Source organism: Filicampus tigris, chromosome 5 (genome assembly GCF_054856515.1).
Source record: "Filicampus tigris isolate MCC_2025a chromosome 5, RoL_Ftig_1.0, whole genome shotgun sequence".
Lineage (NCBI taxonomy): Eukaryota > Metazoa > Chordata > Actinopteri > Syngnathiformes > Syngnathidae > Filicampus > Filicampus tigris.
Window position 1 is genome coordinate 7,926,572 of NC_141221.1, and position 26,100 is coordinate 7,952,671.

The following is a 26,100-nucleotide window of genomic DNA, read 5'->3' on the forward strand; positions in this document are numbered from 1 at the left end:
AGTCAAGTTTTAATCAAACACACGATTCATTCCAGGGAACTAAATGTCAAGACAGAGGAGACTGTTCCCTCATTAATTTCATAGGTGAAAAACGTTTGTGCCTTGGCAGAGGTCGGCAAAAACGGTAGTGCCAGGCTCATTTTCTATGCTTCAGATTATTGGGCCCTGGGTAGCTGTAATGTCATTTTCAGTCGACAGAAATGACAAAATGGCCGCCCCTGAGATGGCTAAAAAGAGGTGGATTTTGCTGCTTAACTCATATTGCACAAACGCACTATTAATCAAAATGCCGTGTCTCAACTAGTGGGCCTGCTCGGAACATATTTTTGAAAAAAAAATGTTTGGGTTGGTTTCCGCTTTAAGTATTAATGACCCCTTAACCTTACCTTCAATCATAACTGTAGAACCAATCCATAATCCACATTGGCTGTGCCAAGGCATGTGTAATGCATTACAAAAGAAGAGCCAGAAGCATGACTAAATGATTTTTGGAGATTGCAGACAAATTATATTCTTGTTTGTTTCCCTCTTCTGCGGCACTACAAACATCTGATTTCTTGTCAACACATATTTGACTCAACAGCCTATTCATGGCCGAAACATGATTGGTATAGTCTGAAGTTCTCTGACACATTCCCACTATGAAATAAATGGGAATGAACATAAAATAGCTATTTGAGTGGCGTATTTTTCAACATTCTGTCTTTGTTATTGTGAGCATTTAACATGGTTTGTTTGATTCGCGCCATTAACCCTAGCAACAAAGCTACTGCTGAGCTGTTCTTTTTTTTTTTTCTTTAAGATATGCGGGTCTTTTCTCATTCACCATTTCTCCCAGCACACTTAAACAACATAAACAAAAGGCCGCCCTCTGTCGATCCCAGCGGCCGGGGAGTGGGTCACGCGGGTCAGAGTTCCCGGGCCAGACTGCTCCCAGACACTACGCTGGAGCTCAGTGTCACTCCAGCTCACACCGTGTCAGCATGAAGTGACAGCTCAGACAAGACGACCCCACCCCCGCCCCCGGCTCAGAACGACTCAAATTCATTCTTACAGTAATTCCCTATTGGTCCGGCATGCGTGGGATGCTGAGTATGAGTCGGGATGAAAAGGCGGGAGCAGGGGTCTCGCCAAATGACAATAGACAGGGCAGGAGGCCAAGGAAACAAGGGAGGTGCACCCGCTGGCCTGAGTTCCTGTCTCCTCTGATCAGAGACATTTTAGATCTGTTTCCACTGCCCGTGACTGACCTCAAGTGACAAAGATCAGGGTTAAAGGTCGCTGCTTCTTCGTGCCCCTATTGACCCACATCCATACATGAATTTAAAAGTCACCCACGTGCAGTCGGCTTTAATCTTTACACCACCAGAAAGTGGAAAAGACAACAATTAACTGCATTAATAGAATATAAAAGCAGCACTACGAGTACTATAAGATGTAATCTCTTCCGGGTTTCGACCCAGAGAACTGTCACAAAAGAAGAAAGGGTATCAAGCACGCCCCTTGAAATGTGTGACACCAACCAAAGACCATGACCCTGGGTTTAGGACAAAAAAAATTGTCAAAGGGAAATGTGTCATGGAAGTGGAGGTGACATACAGAAAGGGGTAACCGGGTGACAATGCGCATGAGGGCCCAAAAGCAGGTGAAGTCAAATCGAGCATTTGGCTTTGACAAGGAGGGTATGTGTCAACCTGGCCGTGTTCACACTTAACCATGATGGGAGGCAATGAGATTCGATACTTTCCGCTCGTGTAAACATTTTGGGGAAGTCAAAAGCAAGAGACGCATCACCTATTCAGCAATGCAATTTTGGAGATACTGAATGATCAAAGGGCTGACTTGGATCCACTAGCAAGAAGGAGTCATCACATACGTATCACCTATGACAAAAGTCCTTTCAACTCTGCATTTCCATGCGTCTGGGTCATTTCGGCGCACTGTGTCCGACCGATCCTGGACATTCCCAGAGCTGTATTTCAGAACAAGTCATTTTATGCTGGTCCATGCAGTGTTCACAAGTGGATCACAGCAATGTTTACTGAAAGAGGACCAAAACCCATCACTTCAAGTGATATGTTTGGTAAGCACCAGAGTTCAGACCAAACCAACTATGACTCATTTTAGCAGAGTAATCGCACCAGAGTTCCTTCAAACTCACCTAATCAAATGGTTGTGAACACACCCTCAAAGCTATGAACATGGAGGCTGTCTGGGCGACGGACAGAATCAAACATTCACTGTTTTTTTCAGTTTTTTTTTTTAATTGTTCTGTGGAAAACGCACATTGGAGGTGTTTCCGCATTTCTTCAGGAATTTTATAATTTCGATCATTTCTGCTTCATTACGCCATTCTTACATACAGGATGAAACGATAAAGCGGACCAAAGAAGAAGTGAGGTCGGCTTGAATGGAGAAAGTGTGATGGGGGACAGAAGGGGCAAAAAGACAGACCAGAGAGCGGATTAGAGGAGTGTCTCATCTCTGAGAGTTCTCCATGCATCTCAGGCCAATATCCTCTGCTCTCACCCAAGATAATAGAGCGACTGCAAGGGAAGCCACGGGAGGGAAGGGAGAGACAGCAACACGACAAGCAGACGTGTCATCTGGTCGGTGCTCAAATTAATCCTCCTCCCTTGTCCCGCTTTCCTCCTTTTATCAGTCCAAACAAAAGGGACCTGCTTGTGCTTCAGGTCCAGACAACAGAGGGGGCTAGATGGTAGATTTGAGTTCTCGCTGAGGAGGGATAGCCAAAGCTAGTTGGGGGGGCCATCAGGGAGAGGTGGTGCGAAACATTGGTAAGTACGTCTACGTGCCGGGTTAGTCAGGGTCTTATGGCAGAGGGGAGGGGAGATGGGAAATGGGAAGGCTTCGGGAGGCTGTCTGGGCGACGGAAAGAATCAAACATTCACATTGGTTTTCAGATTATTTTTTTTTTGTTTTTTCTGGGGAAAACGCAAATTGGGGGTGTATCCGCATTTCTTCAAGAATTTTACATCACGTGTGTCAAAATCAAGGCCCGGAGGCCAGATTCTGCTCGCCACACTATTCTATGTGGCCCACGATAGCAAAGAAATTGCACAGACATTGATTTTGTCTTTCTAAATGGATTTGATCTTTTCAGTCTGGCAGAAAATCATCACAGAAATTGCCATTTCAATCCATATTTCTAACCGATTATACAGGCATTTACTTACACCAAATCCCCTTTTAACATAAATTGGAAAACAGTACACTAAAATATTTGCTTGCCACCTCATGAGTTTTGATTTCAAATAGAAATGTTTGCTAAAAAACATTCAGTATACAAAAACCAGCCAATACAGGGGCCATTTTGTATCTGTACTCACATGAGGTGATTACACATTTACCTTGAGTGGGAACCCATAAGTACAACGAGGCCCATGACAAAAATGAATCTTGACAGCCCTGCCTAATGTTGAATTTTTTTGGACAGCAAACTAGTTATGCCCGAATCAACAGCGTCTCTTGTAGCCAAGTACAGCACTCCATTAGCCTCATTTGCTTCAAGACGCAATTAATCAACAATCAATTCCAAACAAAGACAGAGTTCTTAACGATCCATTAAGCGATTATTATCCCTAGTTTATAAATATTTTAGGATCATTAAGCAAACATGATTTAGCAAAGATTAATTGAGAACAACATAAAAAAGACAGCATTTATCTGAAAGACAATCACTAAATTCTAATTGGAAAACACACACGATTTTGCATTGATTCATTTAGTGTTGGAACTGGCCTCCATTAAAAAGCAAGTGTGTTCCAAGTAGGTTCAGTACTTCAAACTGTGAAAAAGTGGGGAGAATAACTGCAGCCTCTAATCAAACATGCACGTATCCAACATAGAATCTCGAGCAGCAGTTTACCTGTGACCAAATCAAGACACAGGAACCCATGTACCTCAAGATGATCTTGATTGGTCCCTGAGAGACAAGGACTGCAAACCCTTTCTGGGGGCAAACTGGAACAAACCATTTCCCACGATTGAGCTGAGAGCCGCCAGAAGCCAGAAAGTGGGGAGGGATGGAATCACACTGAGCAGGGAAGCCACAGGAGTCTCATCTCTAGAACATCTAAACCTTGAGAAAGGCCACAGCCCAAACCAATGTGTGTGAGCCCAAAACCTCTCACCACTGGTACCAAGTTTCTTGGATCAATATCATTCATTATTACTAGAGTTCTAGCTTTCATATAATTACTGAATATTCTTTTAAAAAAAAAAAAAGAGCTGAAAACATGAACCTTTCAGACCTACAGCTGATCTCAGCTAACGTGTACATCTTGTGTCAGATAAAAAAATATATTTTTAAAGAGAAAAAATTGTTTTTTCCCTCTAACATACAGCAATAGTCATTGGAAATGGTGTTTAACTCTTTAACTGCCATTGACAAATGTACTTACCATTCAATCACAGGAACTTATTTATATTTTTTTTCTATTTTTTTTTTCAAACGTCAGGGTAAAAGAGGTTCTGAAAATAGTTGTCAGTGAACGAGTTAAGGTAAGGGATTTGAACATGATTTGACCTTCAAAATCAGCGACCAAGCCATCATTGAGCAAGACAATTGGTAAGATTAATTAACTTAAATTTAAAAAGGGTTTCTTATTTTGGCACTGAACAAAAACACAAAATAAGAAGGAAGACAGGTGAAACAACAATTTGTACCACACTGATAAGGAGCACTAATTAGAATCCAAATCCCTACAATCTTATAATCAGATCAATCGAAATTAATTAGGTACTGAATTTCATTATATGTCATTTGATTTACACAAATGTAGGAATAAAATGCAACTAAAAATATTTAAATGAAATGGGGGGGGCGAATGCAAGTATGAATGTAGGTATAGAAATTTCAATGGAACTTATCAATCGAAAGATGATCGAATGACTGGATTAGAAAAAAGAAGGAGAGAACTATAAAACTGCTGCGTACTAAAAACAACAACACAGAGGATGAGCTTTCCTTTGTGGCTAGCGGAAAACTTAGATGAAAGTTATTTGTCCTCATCCATCTCTGACTCTCCTGGCCAGTCATAAATCATCCACTGTGCCAACTGTCAGCCACAATCCCATAAGTGCGAAGCGCTAACTCACCGGCAAAAAAAAAAAAAAAAAAAAGCTTGAAACAGATCTCTGCTCTGCTGGCTTTGAAAAAAAAAATCATGGAGTCAACACAAAATTGTCTCAATTAACATTATCAAACAGCTAAACCTTCACTCCACTGTAGAAGCTTCAAAAGACAAACACAATCAATTCCGAGACACAGTTCTTAGCTCAAAGCAGAATTTCAATTATTTAACTGATGAACTTTATGTTCAAGTCACATAAGTAAGCGTTAGACAATCAGGATTTTGGAATCGATCACCGTTCAGCGAGTTAAAAAAAAAATTGCCGATCACAGATTCAGTCAGAAGATGCACAAATCTATTCAATATATTAAAACAACGTATTTACTGTACAGTTGACCCCTGTTGTGTGTAAGGGATTGAGACCAGATCGGACCACCACGAGCCAAAATTTGCAAATCATTGACACCCACTGAAATGCATTGGACGAAAATATTAACAATCAAATCGTAAAAATCCTCCTACATGGAAAATGGGGTGGTACTGACAATGTCAGATTTTTGTTGCTGGAAGTATCAGTGCCTGGCATCAGCAACCTCCAGGAGTACCCAATACCTTTATCACACCTTGTATATCTCCTCGCCCATCCCTAGATGGAAGTTTCCACTGTAATTGGCCTATAGTAAAAGGCAAATGCTTTAATAGCAGTTGTTTCTGCAAGTCAGAATGATTGACTCCAATGCAAGCGAAGGGGTTGCTCATACACTTTAAAAATGTCCAAACCCGCATGTCTTGTTTACAAGAATCGGACAAACCTTCGTAGCCTCTAACTCCCCGGTGGACCGGTGTCATATAATTATTTGCTTGGCTGCACTGAGGCGCTGCCACGGCGCATCTGCAAGGCTAATAAACTCGGTCGACGCTGGCAGGTAATAGCGCGCTACCGTAACTTTTTCTACCTCAGCTCAGCACAGCTCAATCAGCCCCCGCCAGAGGCCTCTCCTCCACGAGTCCCCGCGGCTCGGAATCAGCAACTTTCAATCTCTGTGTTAGCACGCGAGCAGACGCAACTGTACGTCTGGGATGGGTGATGAGACAAGCAGACAGAGAGCGCGTACGAGCACACACACACTCACACAGGCAGGCATACTGTCTAATATCACAACGGTCTCTGACACCCTTTAAGAGAGACCTGAGAGTCGGATAGGGTAAAATAAATACTCTGCTTTATTACTGAGAAACAGAAAGAAAGGGGAGGGGTGCAGGAAGAAGTCAAATAAAGTCTCAAAGACACACAGGCGCACGCACACACAAGTGCGCTACCTGATCTTGCTGAATCCATCATGCAGAGGAGAACTCTTTAATTCTCCCAGTCAGCAAAGCTCCCTCACCCCTCTCCTCACATAATACTGTCAGCTGACAAAGGAGAATGAGAACCTCCACCCAGTGTAGGGTAATATACACACCATATACTGTGCATATACTGTACCTCTGGCAAGCAGTAGTACAGGCAAACGACAGACAAAAGCACTGCATGAAACCTTCAATAACATTCAATAAACTGATACGCTCAGATGAATACTGTCCAGCTAGTACAACGGTGAGCATTGGGTACACAGTCCAATGCCAAACACACAATAAGAGATTCAATAAGAGAGGTGTTTGTTTGGCCTTGGGGGACATCATTCGAGTGTCATTCCGAAGATGAATTTCTGTAATCGCTAAACATTGATAAGGTGTCATGCTAAGAAACTTGCTCATGCCGTTTGTCCTCAAATAGTGACCTTACCTCTACTGCAGGGGTCAGCAATTAAATTGGCCCCGGTCCATATTTTCCCTAAAAATTCAAGTGTGAGCCGAAATTACATTTTACAATTACAGCGCGCACAGCGCCAAAGGCATATTTATATACAGCCTAGAAATGCAATCCCAGGAATTGGTTTCCATTTTTTTTCAAATATTAGGGTAAAAGAGGGTCTGAAAATGTCTGGTACTGAATGAGCTAAGTAATGTTGAAGCATTTGGTTCATGTGGTACAGTCTGCCAATCATGAGTATATTTCTCGTGATTTAGTCACATGGTCACAAAGGTTACGCAGCCAATCAGGTGCCTGTTTACTGAATACAGCACCCAATTGTTGTTATGGGTTAAGCGGCCAAAGTAGATGCGATATGCATATAGTAGAATACAATTACATCTTAAGCAGAATGGCTCATTACTTTAAGGGACAAGACCATGATGATCTTGAGAGTTTTTTTTATAATATTGTGAATATTGTGACGTCATCTGGCAGATGAGATGTGATTGGCGGCGAGCCAATTTTGCCAGCGGGCTGCTAGTTGGCAACTACTACTCTATTGGATGCAATGTTCCAGTTAGCTGACAAATAAACACCTCACGGTTACTAAGTGTAACTACCAATAGACGGCAGTTAGTACTGCTGAGGCCATCTGCAGTCTCTCATATGAACTTAAGTGTGGAGACTCACCGCATTTGTTAATGAGTTCTCTGTGATTTTACGTCACATGGAGTCACATCCCGACTGAGATGTTCACTTAACTCATTCACTGCCATTGACGAATTTACTTGTCTTTTCACAGTCCAGCCATTCAATCCCAGGAACTTTTTTTTTTTTTTTCAAATTTTTTCAAAGATAAAAGAGGGTCAGAAAATGTCTACCAGTGAATAAGTCTTACGTTTGACCGTGTTCATATTCCAGAGTGCGAAGCAACTTACTGGTTCCACCCAGTCTGCCATGGTTCTTAATGTTTTTTTTTTCTTTTTCTGAATTTCTTTTGAATAGTTTTGTTTTGTTTCAACCCCCGGTTTCAGTTGTCATGAAATGTAATCCACCAGTAACATTGTTTAATATTATTCCAGAAAATGTGTTTGTACAAATAATGGCCTCCTTCCTATCTGAAGTTGAGTAAATAAACTCCCCAGGCCACTATTTGCGGAAATACAGACTGTCCCAAGGGAAGGCCCTGTGGTACAGCAGGAGTATCCACGCAAGTGTACCCTGTAGATTGGCTGTGTATTGCTGTGTTTGCACTGGGGATTCATCATGTTGCCAGGACATAAATCTGTTTGTCTCCTGCCATCCTAATCCCGTATTACACTGGCATGGTTCCAGCACGGACAGGAATGCCTGCACTCAGACACTCAGAGCTCATCAGTTTACGATTATCAATAAAGGTGATCAATAAATAGAAATGGGGAGCGCCGCAGTACATCTGCCGGATTAAAAACTCTCTTCTCATGACTCAGCAAAGATCCGCTTTGCCCTAAAACATCATCTGATCTCATCACATTTAATATACTTAAACGGCCATAAACAATCAATTTGTACAGGTTTAAAAAAAAAAAAAAAAAAATCAAACTATACGAAAGAGAAAATGATTAATATAATACTATGTTAGACTGCATTCAACAAATATATTGGTGACAAATAACTACAACTAAATAGTTTTAGTTATTTTTCTTTTGAAATCCAAAAACATTTTATGTTTATTAGACTCTATGCATCTTGAAAAATGTCTTTTTTTTTCCCCAAACAATCAAATGATCTTTTCTCTCTTCTATATAAATCAATCAGTCTATTGTGCATTACTTTACAAAGTACTGGACAGAAATGAAACTCCTGTAGATGAGGCGATGCACAATAAAGACTGTATAAAGTGCTGTGTACCAAAAACAAGCAGCTGTTAAAAAGACGGCCTTTTTTCTCTTTCACACACGCAAACTGACCTTCACCTGTCACGCTGGTTTCATATTTACAGCCTCTGCAGCCTTTCTGCCCACAGTCAGCACTCGCTGTCAATCACCAGTGCCCTATCCACACTTGCACTCCATCTCCAAGCCCAACGCACAAAAACCACAACGATTGCTACTCTAACCATAATGTTAGCTTAATTTATAGCTCATCGCCTCCACCAAGCACAAAGCAATAGGACGGAGTATATGTTACGACTTGTTTTTGACAACGATCCCAACATACGGCATTTCAAGTGCCGCGCAATTAACTAGGTTGCGCGATGGCACAAGACTACATGGTTACGCAGCACACAAAATGAGGCTTGTTTACCCGTATTGAATGTTTTTCATTGGATTTGTTTATTCAAGACTGTGCTTTTTCATACAAATATTTTCTGCAATTATAACTTTACTGCAATATTCCTGGCATATTCCTGATTTACTCACTCACCTATTTGGAGGTTTTATCCAATTACCGTATTTTCCGGACTATAAGTCGCGTCCCCCACCCCCTCTGCACGTACGGAGCGGAGAGCGGAGAAGACGAACAGAGAGATAATTACGACCGAATACATAAATACAGTACTTTTGGAGACTTGGAAACATTCTACATGTTCGGCAATAAATAAGACTTATTTAATCAATATACGACCTTTTTGGTGAATTAAAAGTTATCTTACCGTAACTTTCTTGTAATGCTACATGTGTGAATTTTAGCTAAATGTTACCATCGTAGTTCGGTGGAAATGATGTGTACAAAGCGCACAATTTTATTATTTAGATTTATATGGACACATTTATTAGCGTTTTGCAACGGTGTGTAATGTAACGTAAGCAAACTGTTCAGTCTGTTGTTGCCTCTATTCTATTTTTATTTCAAATTGTCCGTCATTTAAATTTTTAATGACATGCCTGTTTTTGGTGTTGGATTTGATCAAATAATGCGATTTATACTCCAGTGCGACTTATATATGTTTTTTTCTTCTTATGCATTTTATGGCTGGTGCAAAAATAGGGTATGCAGTCGCACTTAACTGGTTCAAAAGTTATTATTCATATACTCTAAATATTGCCTCATATAAAGGTGCATGTTATGGTCCAGAAAATACTGTATATTTGTAAGTATATTGCAACAATATCATCATTACAATCATTACATGCTTTTTGTTTGGTGGTGTACCGTGCGAATTTTCTCATGTAAAATACGGTATGTGCAACCGACCCAATAAACATTGAGAAACACTGCCCTACAGTGCAGTGAAACATTGCCCACTACAACTCAAAACTGTTCAAACCTACAGCCACTCTTGCTTGTTTCCTGCTCTGCTTTTCCCGCATATAAATTATAACAGTAGCCTCTAAGCCAGATTTGAGGAGGTTACTCCTATCTGGCATTATTTTTCGTGGCTTGGCAGATGCAAGCACCCTACTGAGTGCTAAAAAGATGTGAGAATTAAGATATTGTGCTTTGCCACATTTTGCAGGAAAAAGCAGTAAACTTAAGCACTCACTAGAGAAGAATCAAATTTGAGGAGGCTTGGGAAGGCTGTAAAATCAAACTAATGGAAGCTTCTGGACACTATGTACTGGACAATATGTCTATGTCATTATTCATTATGAGAGATGAATGACAGATGTGGAAATTGTATAACAGCATCCTGAGCAGTTCTGCGATGTCTAACAAGCCAACTACATATCCAAGTGCATTCAGCAGCCATCAGTCCTGTGCAGACACTTCATAGTACACATTATTTGTGCCCCGTGTATTTATAAACAGGTCTGCCACACACTTTAGTTTGAGCAGACGAACACTTCGATTTATTTCATCACTTCATTTCGATTTTTGGCGTCTACTCTGCCAAGTGGCCTGGTGATGTGAAGTGAGTTACGCGTCAGAGGTTGTCAAGGGTCACCTGACGCTTTCCGCGGTTCTCCATATTGTGCTAATTAGTACAGGCTAAGTGCACCATTAATCGACCGGCTGTCTGGATGCAACATTTCATAACGGGCTAGCACTCCAACAACACCGGGCAAAGAAATGAGCTGTTGGAAAGTACACAGTGTTCCTCCTACTGGCGGAACGATGATGCTAAAGTGAGGGGAAGCATAGAATAATGAAAAGACGTGAGAGGGTGGCCCTTCCATTGGTGGGAAAAGAAACACTACATTTGGACAAGTGGAAGCGTGTGATATAAGATGAATTTGACGAGTGACTTTACGAGTCGGAGAAACAAGACTTTAAATATGAATATACTGTACAGTAGTTATCAAGTCAATTGCAGGTGTGTGCAATGGGGCGTAACCACACGTCGTTCTCACATGATTGAAATGCAAATGAACAAATAAACCCGTCTGAACCCAACAGCTAGGAAGTGGAGGGAAACAATGTGGGAAGTAACTCCTCTACAAGTCAAACATGTCAGGCCGCGCAGGGAATTAACATTTCATTATTATTATAAGTAATTCTTCATGCAATCACTGTTATTTTTTTAGGCGTGTCAGAAAACATTGACTTATTTAACTCATTCATTGCCAGACATTTTCAGACCCCCTTTTACCCTAACATTTGAAAAAAATACAAATAAGTTCCTGAGATTGAATGGCTGGACTGGAAAAGACAAATAAATCCGTCAATGGCAGTGAATGAGTTGAGAACCACCGTAACCATCACTAGAAAATTCCAGACCTTTATACTTTCTTGCAAAGAATTAAGCACCTATCCCACTGAGCGGTGAGCATTTGCGAGTGTTGGCGAAGGTAGCGCATGTGTTTTCGTCAGGGTTCGATCAAGGTCGCAAACGTTAGCCGACAGTTTTAGTGGTTTTCCTTTGATTGCGGCAAAAAAGTACAGGCGAACGTCCAACACAACAATGTGCTTCAGCCAGAAATTGTGGAATGCTCGTGGCATTGAGCAGGTGCTGTCCTGATACATTGGACCAAGCAAATGCCAGAGGATCTCTTTGTAGAAGTGCTAGTTGATCATCTGGTCCTGTGGCAACAATTCGAAATGGACGATGCCATTCACATCCAAGAATGCGATAAAACATGCCTTAAGACTTTGGACTTTGTCTGTCTTGCTGTCTTCGTCCTTGGCGCCGTCGCACTCTTCCACTGGAGGCGCTGGCGGTTGTTGTGGAGGTCGAATTCGAAGATCCATGACTCATCACGGGTAATGACTTTCCCTAGCAAGTCTGGTCTCATTGGTCTCATCATCACTCACTCTAGTCATTGCTTGACAACCTGACACAGAATATGTACATTAAAGCATGTGGAAAAAGGTTTGTTGGCTACAGAGAGCTGAGGTCACAGTTCTATACTCCAGGGTGATTACGTTGAAGGGGGACCTCGTACTTTGTGGTTTGGGTTTGAAATAGAGCGTTTCTGACACCAATCCTGGAGCTTTTCTGACACACATACATATGACCAAAAAAAAAAAAAAAAACCAAGGAAAAATTTGCGGTAGAAAATAACAATTGTAAAGTTAATCGTGGAAAAATTATAAAATGTTTTTTAAAACATGTTTTATAAAACGAAAGTCGTCGGGTATAAGTACTGTATTGTGTAAACTAATGACTGCAGTGAAAGTTATTAAAAAAATAGTGTGATGATAATCAGGAAAATTACACAAAGTACACAATGACATAAAAAAATACTCTGAGCAAGCAGATGCCAAAATAATTAATAATAATACATTAGATTTATATTGTGCATTTTTAGACACCCTAAAAACAAAAACAAAAGAGGGGTTGAGCATTGAGCGCAAGACTCCATGTCCTAGGACACACGTTACGCAATGTATAGTATACATTACTTGTATATTCTACACTATACAACACTAATTACAGCAGTAGTTAGAAAAGGTCAGTGTGACAGTATCGCCCTGCCAGATCTTCCCGTTTATTTTCAGGCATCTTAAAAAAGTGAGAATATTTAGTTCATCTTGGTCATATCAAACAGTAGTAACATTTGATGACCGTTAAATATTAAGGAATTTATTTTAATTTTAATTTAGTTTTATGATGAACGTAGTTTAAGCCTGGAATGAATTGATTCACATTGTTTTCTTCATTTCCCCTACTTACAGGATATGTCTATGTATTACCATAGATTGCTGGTCAAGACTGAGTATTTTGGTGCATTTTTATCCAGGTAAAGCTAATGTAAGTATTTCTAAAATGTATCCTGAACCAAAAGGGAACAAAACAACTTTTATCCCTCCTATTGACTTTAGAATAGAGCAGTGTGGATTCAGAGGGGAAGAATCCTTTATTCACTCAGACTAATTCCAAGGCAACAACAAAGTCCATCAGCTGAACATGCAAGAAAAGCCTCCACATTAAAACAATGTAACAACTCGGGGGGAAAAAAAAAAAAACTCATCCCCAGAGAAAACCCAATCCAGACCGACCACGAACTGTGTGCATTCTTGTGTGTGCGCGCGCGCGAGTGTTGCAAGCGGACAAAAAGAACAAAAAACAAAACCAAAAAAAACACAAATAAATTACAAACCTCTCCAGTGAGTTCTGCGAGAAACCCAGTTGAGACATTTTCACTTCCACGTTTTTTTTTCTTGAGTTTGTTGTTTTTTTTCATGTAACTTTAGTATTAAAGACATCTGTCCAGTACCACATCAAGCATAACAAAGTTTAAAACAAAGATTATTTTATTCAAATTCTAACCAGGCTGTGAACGACACACACAAGATGAAAACAAAAAGTCATTCTCACTTGTTACCAAATGAAAATTTTATCGTGATTACTCAGACAGATATCACTTTTTTTTTTTTTTTTTTTTTTTTTGCTGCGGCTGCAAAAATGTTTGCAGCATTCATTACTGCATAAAAAAAACATTTCAGCTTTCGGCCTCACTCAGAAATACACTACATCACACTGTACCACAATGCCCTTGTTTGCATAGCCATAAAATTCAGCAGGAGCAAAACATTTTTCTAATCTAAAAATGAATCTTGTGTTTTACATCCAGTTGCACGACACTTTATAGAGAATTTTGTATAGATAGAAAGAAGGCATGTTGACAAATTAACTAAACACACCTAACAAGAGACATAATGTGATGCTGCACACCAACGCACTGTCATGACTAGAAAATACAATAAAGATGATTTAACGCACGGAATGTTTTATTGTTTCAACTGCTTATTTTTTGTTTAGTTTTGTTGTTACTGCCCACCCAAATAAAGAACATAAAATATACATGATTCAGCCAAGCCCACCTACTGTTGCTAAAACATGTGGTAAACAACTCCGAGGTCTCCAAGTATCAAAAACAAGTGCTGTTATTTCTTCTGTTCAAGTATAAAAACAACTATAGACATCAACCAGGCCAATGGATGAAAATAAAATTAAGCAACGAGCTCCATCTAAACAATTAAAGTTGCCGCAGGGGAGAAAACAGAGCAAAAATGTTATACAATTAATTCATTCATTATATTTAGTTAGTTTTCACAGCCCAGCCATTGAAACCCAGGAACATATTTATATATTTTTTTCAATTCTTTTCAAACATTAGGGTAAAAGAGGGTCTGAAAATGTCTGGCAGTTAATGAGTTAAATAATAAAGACAACTCTTTCCAAATGTGCCCTACCAGAATTTACGGGGAAATCATATAAAAGGTTAAGCTTTAGCACTAAGATTGTAGAACACTAACAACAATTGTGAAAACATGCATGACAAAGAGGAAATCAACCCAAACTTTTTTTTTTCAAGAATATGTTCCCAGCAGGCCCACTAGTTGAAACACGACATTCTGATTAATAGTGCGTTTGTGGAATATGAGTTAAGCAGTAAAATCCACCCCTTTTTAGCCAGTCAGGCTGTCATTGAAGGTTTCACAATTTGCAGAATGGATGCTAAAAAAGGCTGCAAAAACATTTTTTGAAGAAACAGTGCAGTATCAAGGACAAAAATTAGTTGGTACTGTAAGAAATCTAGATAGAACACGGACACCCAGCCATGGGAGCCTGTGCAGGGGTTGAAAACAGACCATAATTGGGATCCCCCTCACCAATACAGTTTTTGACCTTGTTAACCCAGGAGGCTCGTTAAAGTCTCGTTACAGCAGCACTTTGCGAGCCCCATCTTCTGTCACACCTTCATTAAGCCCATTGACCCACTGTGCTTATTAAACACATTCATTACCCCGAGTATTGAACCTCTGTTGCCGGGCCAGTCCCTGAATGCATCACATTGGAGAGTGGCAATGGAAGCTTAAAAAAATAAATAAATAAATAAATAAATAAAAAGAAGACAGGGGAAAATATGTTCCACACATGTAAATAAATGGGAACAGAACACACACGTGCCTTCATGGAGCTTATCAATCATCACTAATGAAGTCAGAGATTAGAGCACCTTTGGACTCTCAATCACACAGACAGGGAGGTGGCAGGTGGAAGACAGGGAAGTGATTGAACGAGAGGTGGCGAACATGAGCATGAAAAGAGCTGGAAACTACAATAGTGGAGCTCAGACCTCGGCCAAGGGTGAACTGTTCGGAGAAAATGCAGGAACAAATTGGCCCAGTGACAGTTTCTGCGATCAGAAACATGAGCTCGGATGAGAATGAGGCTGTAAATTCATTATTTTGAAAGCACACACAAGGCAGTGATGTGTGTTCTGCGATAAGCCAGTTAACATACAAGTGTGAAATTAAAACATTAAATATGATCAACAACAATGAACTCGACAACAAATGTAACATTAAAAAGCAAGCAATGATGAACAGGGACTTTCCAGGGTCTCACATTAAAGTGGAAGTCAACCCAAAAATGTTTTTTACAATCAGAGCTGGGCATTTCACGAAAATTTCCCGGTCTGTTTATCGCCTTCCGCCTACAGTCGGGATGTCCGTCTGTCCACCTTTTTATCTGGCCGAAACAAATAGTAATCGCCTATAGGCCGGTCCGCCTATCATTTTAAGCGGGCTTCCGTTTGCTTTTCTGTCTAAAAAATTCGACCAACTTCCACATTGTTTTAATGTGACACAACCAGCATAACAAAACCATACTTTGTTCATTCATTTTTATGGATTTGCACCCAAAAAATCTTGCTCATTGTCATTCTCCTAGACAACATATGAACAAAGAAACAAACTATGATCAAAATATCTCTTGCCAAACTCAAAAGAGTGTAGGCGAGAGATTATTTTGATCAATAAAGTAACTTGTTATAAAGAAAGAGTTTTTGTTTTTTTCCCGTCTCTGAACTGTTTTGTTTTGATTGTTTTTTCTCTCCCAACAGCACACGCATGGATAATCAAGGACAACTATTCATCACAGCATTTGTACATCATGTCCACCGGACTAAAAAGGCTCGCCACTTCCTCGCGGTTTGAAACGATGACATCATCCCTGCCCTTCTCAAAACAAAAGCGATGCTCATCATCTGGGGATTTGAGGGGGGGGGGGGGGGGGACAGTGAGTGGACAAAAGAAGAGCGAGACGCAAAGTGATTAAGAGGAGTACAGGCGTCACACGGCAGGGAGTGACAGAGGGCCAGGAATCACTGTGACATCCCTGGCCACTGCCACCATCCGGAGCTTGATAAACACACAACGCAATGCTCTTTAAACACTGAGGTCGCGCAGGTTGCGGTCGACGAAGGCTGGATCAGAAATGGAAAAATACTAGATTGAGGAGAGTGCTTTTAAAGTGCAAACATATCAGTTGAAGGCGGCAGAGCTAGAGATACACCGATATGTATTTTTTAGGGACGATACTGATACCGATTATTAGTAGTCACGGCTACCGATAACCGATATTTGGAGCCAATATTCATTTTTTCGTAAAAAAGAAAATCTTGGCATCAAAATCTTATTAAAAAAAAAATTGAAACGTCTTTACGCGTATGTTTATTTCACATTTTTTCAGATTTGCATAATGTAGATTTTTTTTTGCTATTATCATTACTCATAAATTTTGGACAATATACATCTTTGTTATCAAATTGTAACAAACAGTTCAGGGAGCGTCGTCAGCATGTCTTAAAAAGTGAAATGAAGACACTTAAAAAAAATAGCTCCGTATAGATTTCGACAATAAATGAAGTTCTCTGAAATTTCAAAATGACACAAAATTAAACTTTCACATATCTTTGTTTTGATTCCAACACAGTTTTAAATTGATTGATTATCGGCCATCAGATGTTTTAAAAAGGCTGATGATGCCGATATTCATCAAGACGCAGAATATTGGCGCCGATAATCGGCCCGGCCGATAATCGGTCTATCCTTAGGCAGAGCACCAACCTCTCAGAGGAAGTCTTACAGTAATAGTTGTGCACTTTCTCTACAAGCACCGCAAAGGCCATTTACAATGTCGCTATAGTGGTGAAAGATGAGGTTGCATCTCAATTACATTTAGAAGCTTGGATCTTCAAGGCCAAAGGCCAACACTCAACAGCCACAAAATTAGGTTGACCTTTCACACAAAAAAACAGCTGAAACAGTGTGAGAGGTGAGCAACACTGAACTGGAAACAAGTCAGTTGCAGCGTATGTATTCAAGTTGTACGAGTCCTGTGGTCCCAGTTTTTGTTTTTTCTGCCATCTAACGTTTCATGATAGAACAAAATTCACAGATTTCAATACAAAAGCTGTATTCACAATCAAGCCCATACAAAATACCGGTAATAATAATCAGTAGGTTTACGTGCATTAATTTGGTTGTTTGCTGCAATGTACGACTGCGCCCACAACATTATACTGAGAGATGTTCCTAATATTGTGCCCCTTGTGTAGTCCAATACGTGAAGAAAAAAACATTAGAAACATCTAATTGTGATTAAGTACAGTTCTACACCACTTACAAACACGTTATCCCATGTTAACCAAAACTGAGCAGTACTGTATTACATTTTTGAAGGCAGAATTTTTGATTCAGCTCTTCTAGTGGATTGTGCCGGTGTGTCCATGCACACCTTGACCATAAAACAGCAACTTTTAAAGTAGAAGCAACAGATACTATTGTCTTTTTTCATAGTAACTTGCAATTTGAGAATGATCTCCAAGCATAGGTATGAAGCTACTTCTGCTACTATGCAGTCTTAGCACGCCCTCTGCAGGGTACTGACAAAAACCGCAAACAGAATCTGATGACAAATGAAAAAGACAACATCCAAAAGATGAATATCGACATTGGACGAACAAAATAATTTCCAGCAAAGAGTAAAAAGCTTTGAATGATAAAAGATCATAGTTCAGACTCCAAATGTGGGAACAACTTGCAGAATGGTGACCATTTCTTGTTTGTTGCACCAAAGGTTTGCGCAGCTGAGATGCTGTTGACATTTTCCTAAAACAGTTTTCAACTACATTTTCTAATTCTCCACCCACATTTCTGACATTCAGCTCTCAGTCATCAGACAGTGAAACTCCCACTCCTGACTTTGACATGAGTTCATAACTTCGAGGATTGAGAGACTTCACCTTTGTTTTTAAGAAAGAAACCATTCTACCTGCGTCTTTCAGCCAAGGGCGGAGCCATGGGTGGGCCTGGGTATGCACAGGCCCACCCACATTGACAGACTGCCCACCCAGTGAGACTCATGAAAAAAATATATACTTTTTAATTTTTAGTCAATTATTAAATTATTTTTTAATTTATTTTTGGTAGTTTTTTTTATTTCATTTTATTGAATATTAAGAATGGCACACTTGTGCTTGTCTAAGATCTGAACTTCATATTATCCAGATTGTCATTTTACTTGAATATACGATGTGTCGGGACAGTGAGAGAAATATTCCGGACCACCCTGATTTTTCAAGGCCCACCCATTAGCCACATTCTGGCTCCGCCCCCGCTTTCAGCTTATGTTGATCATGAATCTTTTCTAATGTAATCTTTTTTAATGAACGCCAAAAACAAAACCACCAAGGTAAAACGTTCCTCTCAAGGCATGCTTCACAGACTTGTAATTATCCATAAAATAAAGGTCTCCCAATCACCCCTTTGTTTTTCTCTCACTTGCTCCTTCCCTTTCTACTTTAAAGCGCTTTTTGTTCGTGGGCAGACCGGCGGAGGGAACGTATCGACGGTGTCCTTGTCTGAGTGCAGCCGGGTGTCCAAGTTGAAGTCGGAGCTCATTAATGCATCTTTTTACTCTTCAGGCAAAAAAAAAGAGCGGCAACAGCTACAAACGCGCGCACACAAACACACAAACCCACACACCGCCCTTTTGGAGGAAACAGATCGATGCAGAAGCACTTGAAGGAGGATATTGGAGAGAGGAAAGTGCTGTTCCCTTTGAATAGACACCCAGAATTTAAAGTCTGACAGCGGTCCAAGTAAAACTTCTTGTACAAAAAATTCTCCCATATATACGTAAAACCCGAATGGTGTAATAATTAGGATTATTTCAAAAGGTTAGTGGAACATTGAGATCGACGACACTGATGGTGGTACCTCAAAATGCAAATGCCCTAAAGTTGCACGATTCCGAATTGCATCAAAAGTTTCTGTGAAAAGTAGGCCACTAAAGTTGCACAAAACTTCAAAAGGTCAAACTGCTGACAGTTAAGAATGTGAAAAAGCAATGATGCATGAAGTCGACTGCCTTTAGCAATTCTCCCTCTCTGCCCTTCCATAAACACTGTACATCCATCATTGGGTTTTCATTTTAATTAGTTTAACAGATGTTTTTGGGAGTCAATTTTATACTTGTATGACATTTAAAATGGAAAAATTAAAAACTACGCCTGTCCAACCAAAAGTTTTAGATGGTTGGCGAATGGATTCATTCACATGTATCCAATTCACATACACTACTGTTTTTTTTTTTTTTTATGGAAGATTCCACAAACTAATTGAGTGTAATTTGACGATTTGGTGAAGAAATGGTGCCTCAATGATTAAAAATACAACAAAGCTTTTTATAGTCTATATGGGGGATTGTGGGCTCTTGGCAATTCACATGTAGCTCCGCCTCTAGCCGTCATACTAAGAACAAACTGTGTTGACAACAGCAGCAGAGGGAGGTTGGCTGAGCACTGGCTCATTTGCATTTAATAACAGGACCGCCCCCTTGAAAAAGGCACAGGAAAATGATGCTATGATTGTTGATCTTTGGTATATTCTGACAGAAGCAAAGAAGCATGTTATCAAGACACCTGGGAGCTCATTTAAATTGTGATAAAAAAAATGAATAAAAGTGGAGGTCTCCTTTAACTAGGGTTGACACCAGGTCCAAATTAGTATTAGTAAGGAAAAAAATAAATACGCACCCACTAATTCTGGAGGCCTCTCATTGAAGTGAATGCACCCGGTGAGCCGTACGCGCCGCTAGCTAAAATGTTGTTTTAATTACATCACAACTGCTCAGGGCTGAGACCTGAGCAGATGTGATGTCATTTTCAGTCGACAGAAGTGACAAAATGGACTGAGATGGCTAGAAAGGGGTGAATTTTGCTGCTTAACTTATACCGTGTTTCAACAAGTGGGCCTGCTGGGAATATATTCTTGAAAAAATGTGATTCGGTTGATTTCCCCTTTAAGAAACGCCTACATGTGACGTGAGGAATCATTCGGTGTTTCCGTGGGACATTCAAAATTCTTCAGTTTAACAGAGCCCTTCCGGAGCTTCTCACCCTATCATATTTATTTCAATATGTACTGTATACTTCATAGGGGTGGTTTTAAATTGAAAGCGGTCAATTGACAGTATGTCATCCGACAAAGTCACGCCTTTGAAGACTTTATGGGTGGAGGGTTGCGGCGCGACACAATGCCCTGTTTGTGCGTACAAGTGTGTGAGCTCAGACTGGTTCTATTTATGTGTAATTACAGTGAAATATGTGAATAAAGTTTCCACAGGACATTCCAGTGCAGCTGGCAGCTGTTCACTTCATCAGCCCCTGAAAGTGTGTGTGTCCCTGACATTTTTCTTTTTTTTTTTTTTAAACAAGGCCCGTGTGTGTTGGTCTATGTCAAAAGGGCGATCCCATAATAAGCGACAGCTATCATTAGCACTTCCTTTGTCTGTGATGGCCCTATAATCTGGTTAATTAAATCTGAAAAGTGTCAATATACAATTTAATCTGCCTGATTGGACCGTCAGGGGGGTTGGCTGTCATTCCGACACCCGCAGAAAGCAGAACGCTGACAGGCCGTCAGACCAGAGGTGGCAAAGAAACACGCTAACCACTCCGACAGATCGCCATTTTTTTGTTGATCCACGCACCATTTGTGTGCTAAGAGAAATAAATTCCCTCCGTCCGAGTCCGAGGAGTGTCGGTGAATGATGGAAAAATATGGCAAAAGCAGCACAGGCTCTGATTGAAAATGCAAAATAGCAATTAGCCCCAAATTGAGGGCACATGCTAATCTAAGTTAGGGGCTTCTGCAATTCCACTCACATTTCCACATTCTGGACTGATTAAATTTGTAAATAATCAGCGTGTGTGTGTGTGTGTGCGTGATAATTCTTTCAATCCTATTGTAACAAAATGAAGCACACGCTCTGTGATTTTAACAAGACAGGAAGGCAGATAAAGCACATTTAAGAGAGTGTTAAAAAAGGAAAAGTGCTATGCGGGCAAAAATGTCCGCCGATTTCAGAGGGCGTTAAATTGAAAAGGAGCAGCAGAACAATGTAGAGACAAAGAGGGTTAAATTGTGCAGTTTTTAGTTCATCAACCAAAAGTTTCATTTTTGTCTGTCCTCCGTCACTGAAGTTCACCAAAAAAAGAAGAATTTGTTATTCTCTGAGCCTTTGCCCTTCCAGGTGACGGGAGACAACAGAATGAGAATGTGCAAGACAGAAGGAGAAACACTCACTGGAGACGATGAAAACAAGACTTGAAAGGCAACCAGTGGCATAAAAGCTAGTGTGACATAAATAGTGGATGAGCACCAATTAGGAATGCAGGGACGCTGCCAAAAGGAGTATTTGAGAAACCATTGAGCCACCAGCTTCTCTAACAATGCATCACTCTAAACTAAGAGCTTGTGTCACTTTGTTAACCATCAAATAAACTTGGAGACATCCTGAATGTTACAACGAGAAATCTGAAGATTTCAAGATTAAAAAAAAAAAAAAAAAAGAAATCATGATTTAAAAAAAAAATAAAATAAAAATCAGTTCCAGCTTGGAAATAGACTGGTCCTTCGGGAAAATCGCCATTTTCCCCGAAATTCCTGATGGCCAGCACACCCGTTTCTGAGCCACGCATATGCATGAAGATTATTTCAACATGTTGGTCAGGCATTTCGTAGCTCAAGAGTGGGGTTATAGTCTGGTGACAGCAGCAGATAAGAGAGTCATAAGTCTTCTGAAAATTAGCCGAGAAAATTAGTTGCTAAATCGTAAGCACTGATGATTAGGGATTGCTTGACTTGTAACAAAATAGAGGATGGTAATTACCGCTCGATTTTTAAAATTAAAAATAGTGCTTCTCTTACACTGACACTTTATTTTTACATCTTCGATTGAAACATTAAACTCGGGCCTGTGTTCAAGCCACGTGTCTAAGGTCTCAAAATCTTTTGGAATTATGTTCCTGTCTGCTACAGGGGCTGAGATATTAATTATTTTGTCGGTGTTGAATTTATGGGAAAACTTCAGGTTTTCAAGGGTGATTCCAAAGACGACCTTAGGTTTTGGGGAGCTGTTGAGCCAGGCGCTTTAGGCTTTAATGGGTTAAGCAGCAAAATCCACCCGTTTTTAGCCCTCTCAGGGGGCAGCCATTTAATCACCAACTGTTGACTGAAAATGACATCACAGGTGCTCGGTGCGCAGATAACGACCAATCATGGCTCAGCTTCAGAAAACAGGTGAGCTGTGATTGGTCGTTACCTGAGCCCTGGGCAACTGTGATGTCATTTTCAGTCGACAGAAGTGACAAAATGGCCGCCACCTGAGATGGCTAAAAACAGGTGGATTTTGCTGCTTAACTCATATTCCACAAACGCAATATTAATCTGAATGCCATGTTTAGACTAGTGGAATGGCGCATAGGAACATATTATTGTAAAGAACGTTTTTGGGTTGACTTCCTTTTAGTAAAGTAGTATAGTTATCAGTTAGTAGCTATACATATAAACAAACATTCACACTCACATTCAAAGCTATGGACAACACAGAGTCTTCAATTAATCTACCACGCATGTTTTTGGGATCTAGGAGGAAGTCGGAATACAGGGACAAAAGTCCTCTTCAAATGACACATTAAATCCAGCACAGGTGTACCTAATGATTAGACCAGTGATTCGGGATAGCGTTGCCATTAGTGGTTTGGAATATTTTTTTAAGGATACATGAGCAAGAACTGGACACGCTACTAACACAAAAAGTAGAGCCTCCAGCATGGAAAAGAAAACCCACAAAAGAGGTCAAGAGGAAAGAGAAGAACAGCAAAGAAGAAGGGAGGAGGAGATTGAAAGACCTCACGGAAAACATCCTGTGGCGCTTTGCTTAATCAAGTTTAGAGGAAGCGAAAGAGGAGAGCATTGTAAAGGCACACCATCCATATTAAAAGCAGATCACGTAAAGAAGATGATCTCATTTAAGGTGCCTTTGCTACTTTGAATTGTTTTAATTGTCTGGGACAGTACAACCTGTCTGTGAGTAGCCAGAGAGCCTGGACATAATAATTCCCACTCGGACTTCTTATCTAAACTCTCAAAGAATGACGGCCACAAGCTCACGTTTGAAAAACGTCAGTGACGCATACGGCTGTGCTGAGATGTTAATAGAAGCAATATTAATCTCTCAGCAAGAGGCTATCCCTAATATGTTGCACAATTAACTTGATGAATGGGCTTTTAACAAACTGAGCTATTGTTAATCGTGAGTGGGCTAATTTATCAAGATCTTCATGGTTTTACTTTGGAAAGAAGAGACAAATGAAAGGGATTTAGGGGGCGACATGACAAATGAGCAGTTATATTCCACTTCTATGCAAGCATCCGGAGACAAGAAGCCAAATGACCAATAAAAGAGGTTTCGTGATAGCCGTTTGGCAAAGAAACACTCAACTCACTGCACTGCACTGCTATGAATACAATCTGTGACAAGGGGAAGAATGCAAGTGGCTGGCATTTTTTTTTTGTTTAATAAGAGTCAAATAGCCCTATCTAGTGGTAAATTGAAGAATAACACTACATATTGAGGATAAGCAGTTCAACATTTACATACGTTTGTGGCTTATATTATTTTATGTAATTTACAGAACTGCAATTAAACTTAATTTTTTCTGCATGGTTTTACATGAGATGTATGCCTGAAAAAGTAGTAGTAGCAGTAGTACTAATATCATTATTAATACAGTATTATAATAAAAGGAAAACAAAGAAAATCACCCACACTTTTCTATGAATGTTGGTATAAAGTACTGCCATTATAGGACTTGTGTTATTATGTTATTTTTTCCGGCATTGTTTTATATGGGATATGTTCTTAAAACACAGTCGTTTATCCAATCAGAAATAGACATTTTCTTTATGGAATGTATTGTCAAATCACTAAGGTGAGTTGAAGGGAAAAAAGTGAACTTATATAGACACACACACACACACATACAGAGGTGTGCTGGCCATCTTCATTTTCCCTAACGACTGGTCTAGCTATCTATCCATCTATGTCTGTATCTATATCGATATACATACATATTATGTATGCATAATAAGAACAGTAAGATTAATAATTCCAAGCTCTCTTGCCCACCCAACGGGTAAGTGAAAAATTGACTCTCCAAAAAAATGTCCCGCTGCTCTAAAGCATCAAATATGCTGCCTGGCGACATCAAAGATGAAAACAGCGCTGTGACAAAAACAGGATCCAAAAGCCCAGCAGAAACAAATAAACCAACATTTAAATAGCAATCGGTGCAAGGGATGACATCTGAGGACATCCATTACGACATAAAAACCATGACAACATGGAGAAATACAGACAAGCACATTGTGCCTCCTTCTCCATGCATGATGAGAACTGAAGCAACAAACGGCATTCAGACAAAGAACAGGACTGACCAGCTTGTTCTCCTGCAAGTACAATTTCTGCAGTTTGGAGCATCCTTTGGCCAACGCCACCATGCCATCATCGCTGATGCCGTAACACTGACCCAGGTGAATGTCCTTCAGCTCACTGCAGCACTCTCCAAGCTGATGCAAACAGACAATGGAAACACTGTAAGAGGCTTTGTTTTTCTCCGTTAGGGACAAACGATATCTCTAGATGAATACCTTTATGAGCGCCCTGTCAGTCAGTCTGTCCTGGTTTCCCACATGCACTTTCACCAGCTGAGGACAGTGTGCAGCCAAGGCAACCAGGGATATGTCGCCCAGCTGCTTGCACCTGTATGCCGTGTACTTCTGCAGGCCAGGACACTGAGAGGCTAGCGAGAACACTCCGTGGTCATGGACCGCCCTGCAGTCCGAGATGTTTATCTCGGTTACATTGTGCCTTCGAGAGGCTATTTTCGTCAGGAGATCATCATTTACCTGGAAAGACAAGGATTACAGTTTCTTAATCTATTTTGTGTTATTCACTGATTGAAAACTCATCAATTCTGTGTTTTTGTGCTTGAGCAATAAAAAACTATTAGCTTGATGCCATCTTGTGGCATCCTGGTGTTTTTGTTGTTTAACTCACTGATTATGTATTTTTAGTCTGTATTTGAGATGCCCTGTTTTGTTGGTGGTACTTGAATGCATCTCACGTGAGATCAAAGTCAAAAGTGCAAGTGACAGTTTGTGTTTGCTTCTCTCCTGATGCAGATACTAAGAGGCAGTGTAGTCTACTACAATTTGTTTACACTTGGCATGTCCCGATCCGATCGCGGTGATTGGAAATCTGGGCCAATCACGTGATTTTCAGCTGATCGGAGCAAAAAGATTGGTTTCCTTCATTTTCTGAATTTGAAGGTGCTCTTTTTTTCTTAATGTAAATTAGTAACGAGTAATATCAATTATTGGCAAATGTTCGGTATTCATAGCAGGGCTTGGTCCTATCCCCCGCGAACAGTGATGGTTCACTGTAATTCACTTTATATTACTTCCTATTGGGGTAAAAATGACCCACTGTATGATAAACTGTTCACACTCTTCGTGTTGACTTACTTGTTGTAGGCCACTGAGGTCAATTTGTTTCCAGAACTGGAAGTCCAAGCAGAGGTCCCTCCAATACTTGCAGACTAAAGAGGCGCACAAGCAACGCTCCTTCACCGTCAAATGTGAGAGAACCTGTGATGATATAGAAAATATAGAAGATGATATAATGATGGAAATGCATCTTGAAAA

General features: G+C 40.2%; 1 protein-coding gene across 1 annotated transcript in view; it reads right to left on the bottom strand.

The window, feature by feature from the left end:
* Positions 1 to 26,100, bottom strand: part of fbxl17 (F-box and leucine-rich repeat protein 17) — a 213,925-nt gene that overhangs the window by 184,718 nt on the left and 3,107 nt on the right. Inside the window, exons 4-6 of the mRNA XM_086031766.1 lie at positions 25,921 to 26,043; positions 25,045 to 25,302; positions 24,832 to 24,963 (exon numbers count right to left, since the gene is read on the bottom strand). Of these exons, the coding sequence (XP_085887892.1) occupies positions 24,832 to 24,963; positions 25,045 to 25,302; positions 25,921 to 26,043 (513 nt within the window). The remainder of the gene's footprint in view (positions 1 to 24,831; positions 24,964 to 25,044; positions 25,303 to 25,920; positions 26,044 to 26,100) is intronic.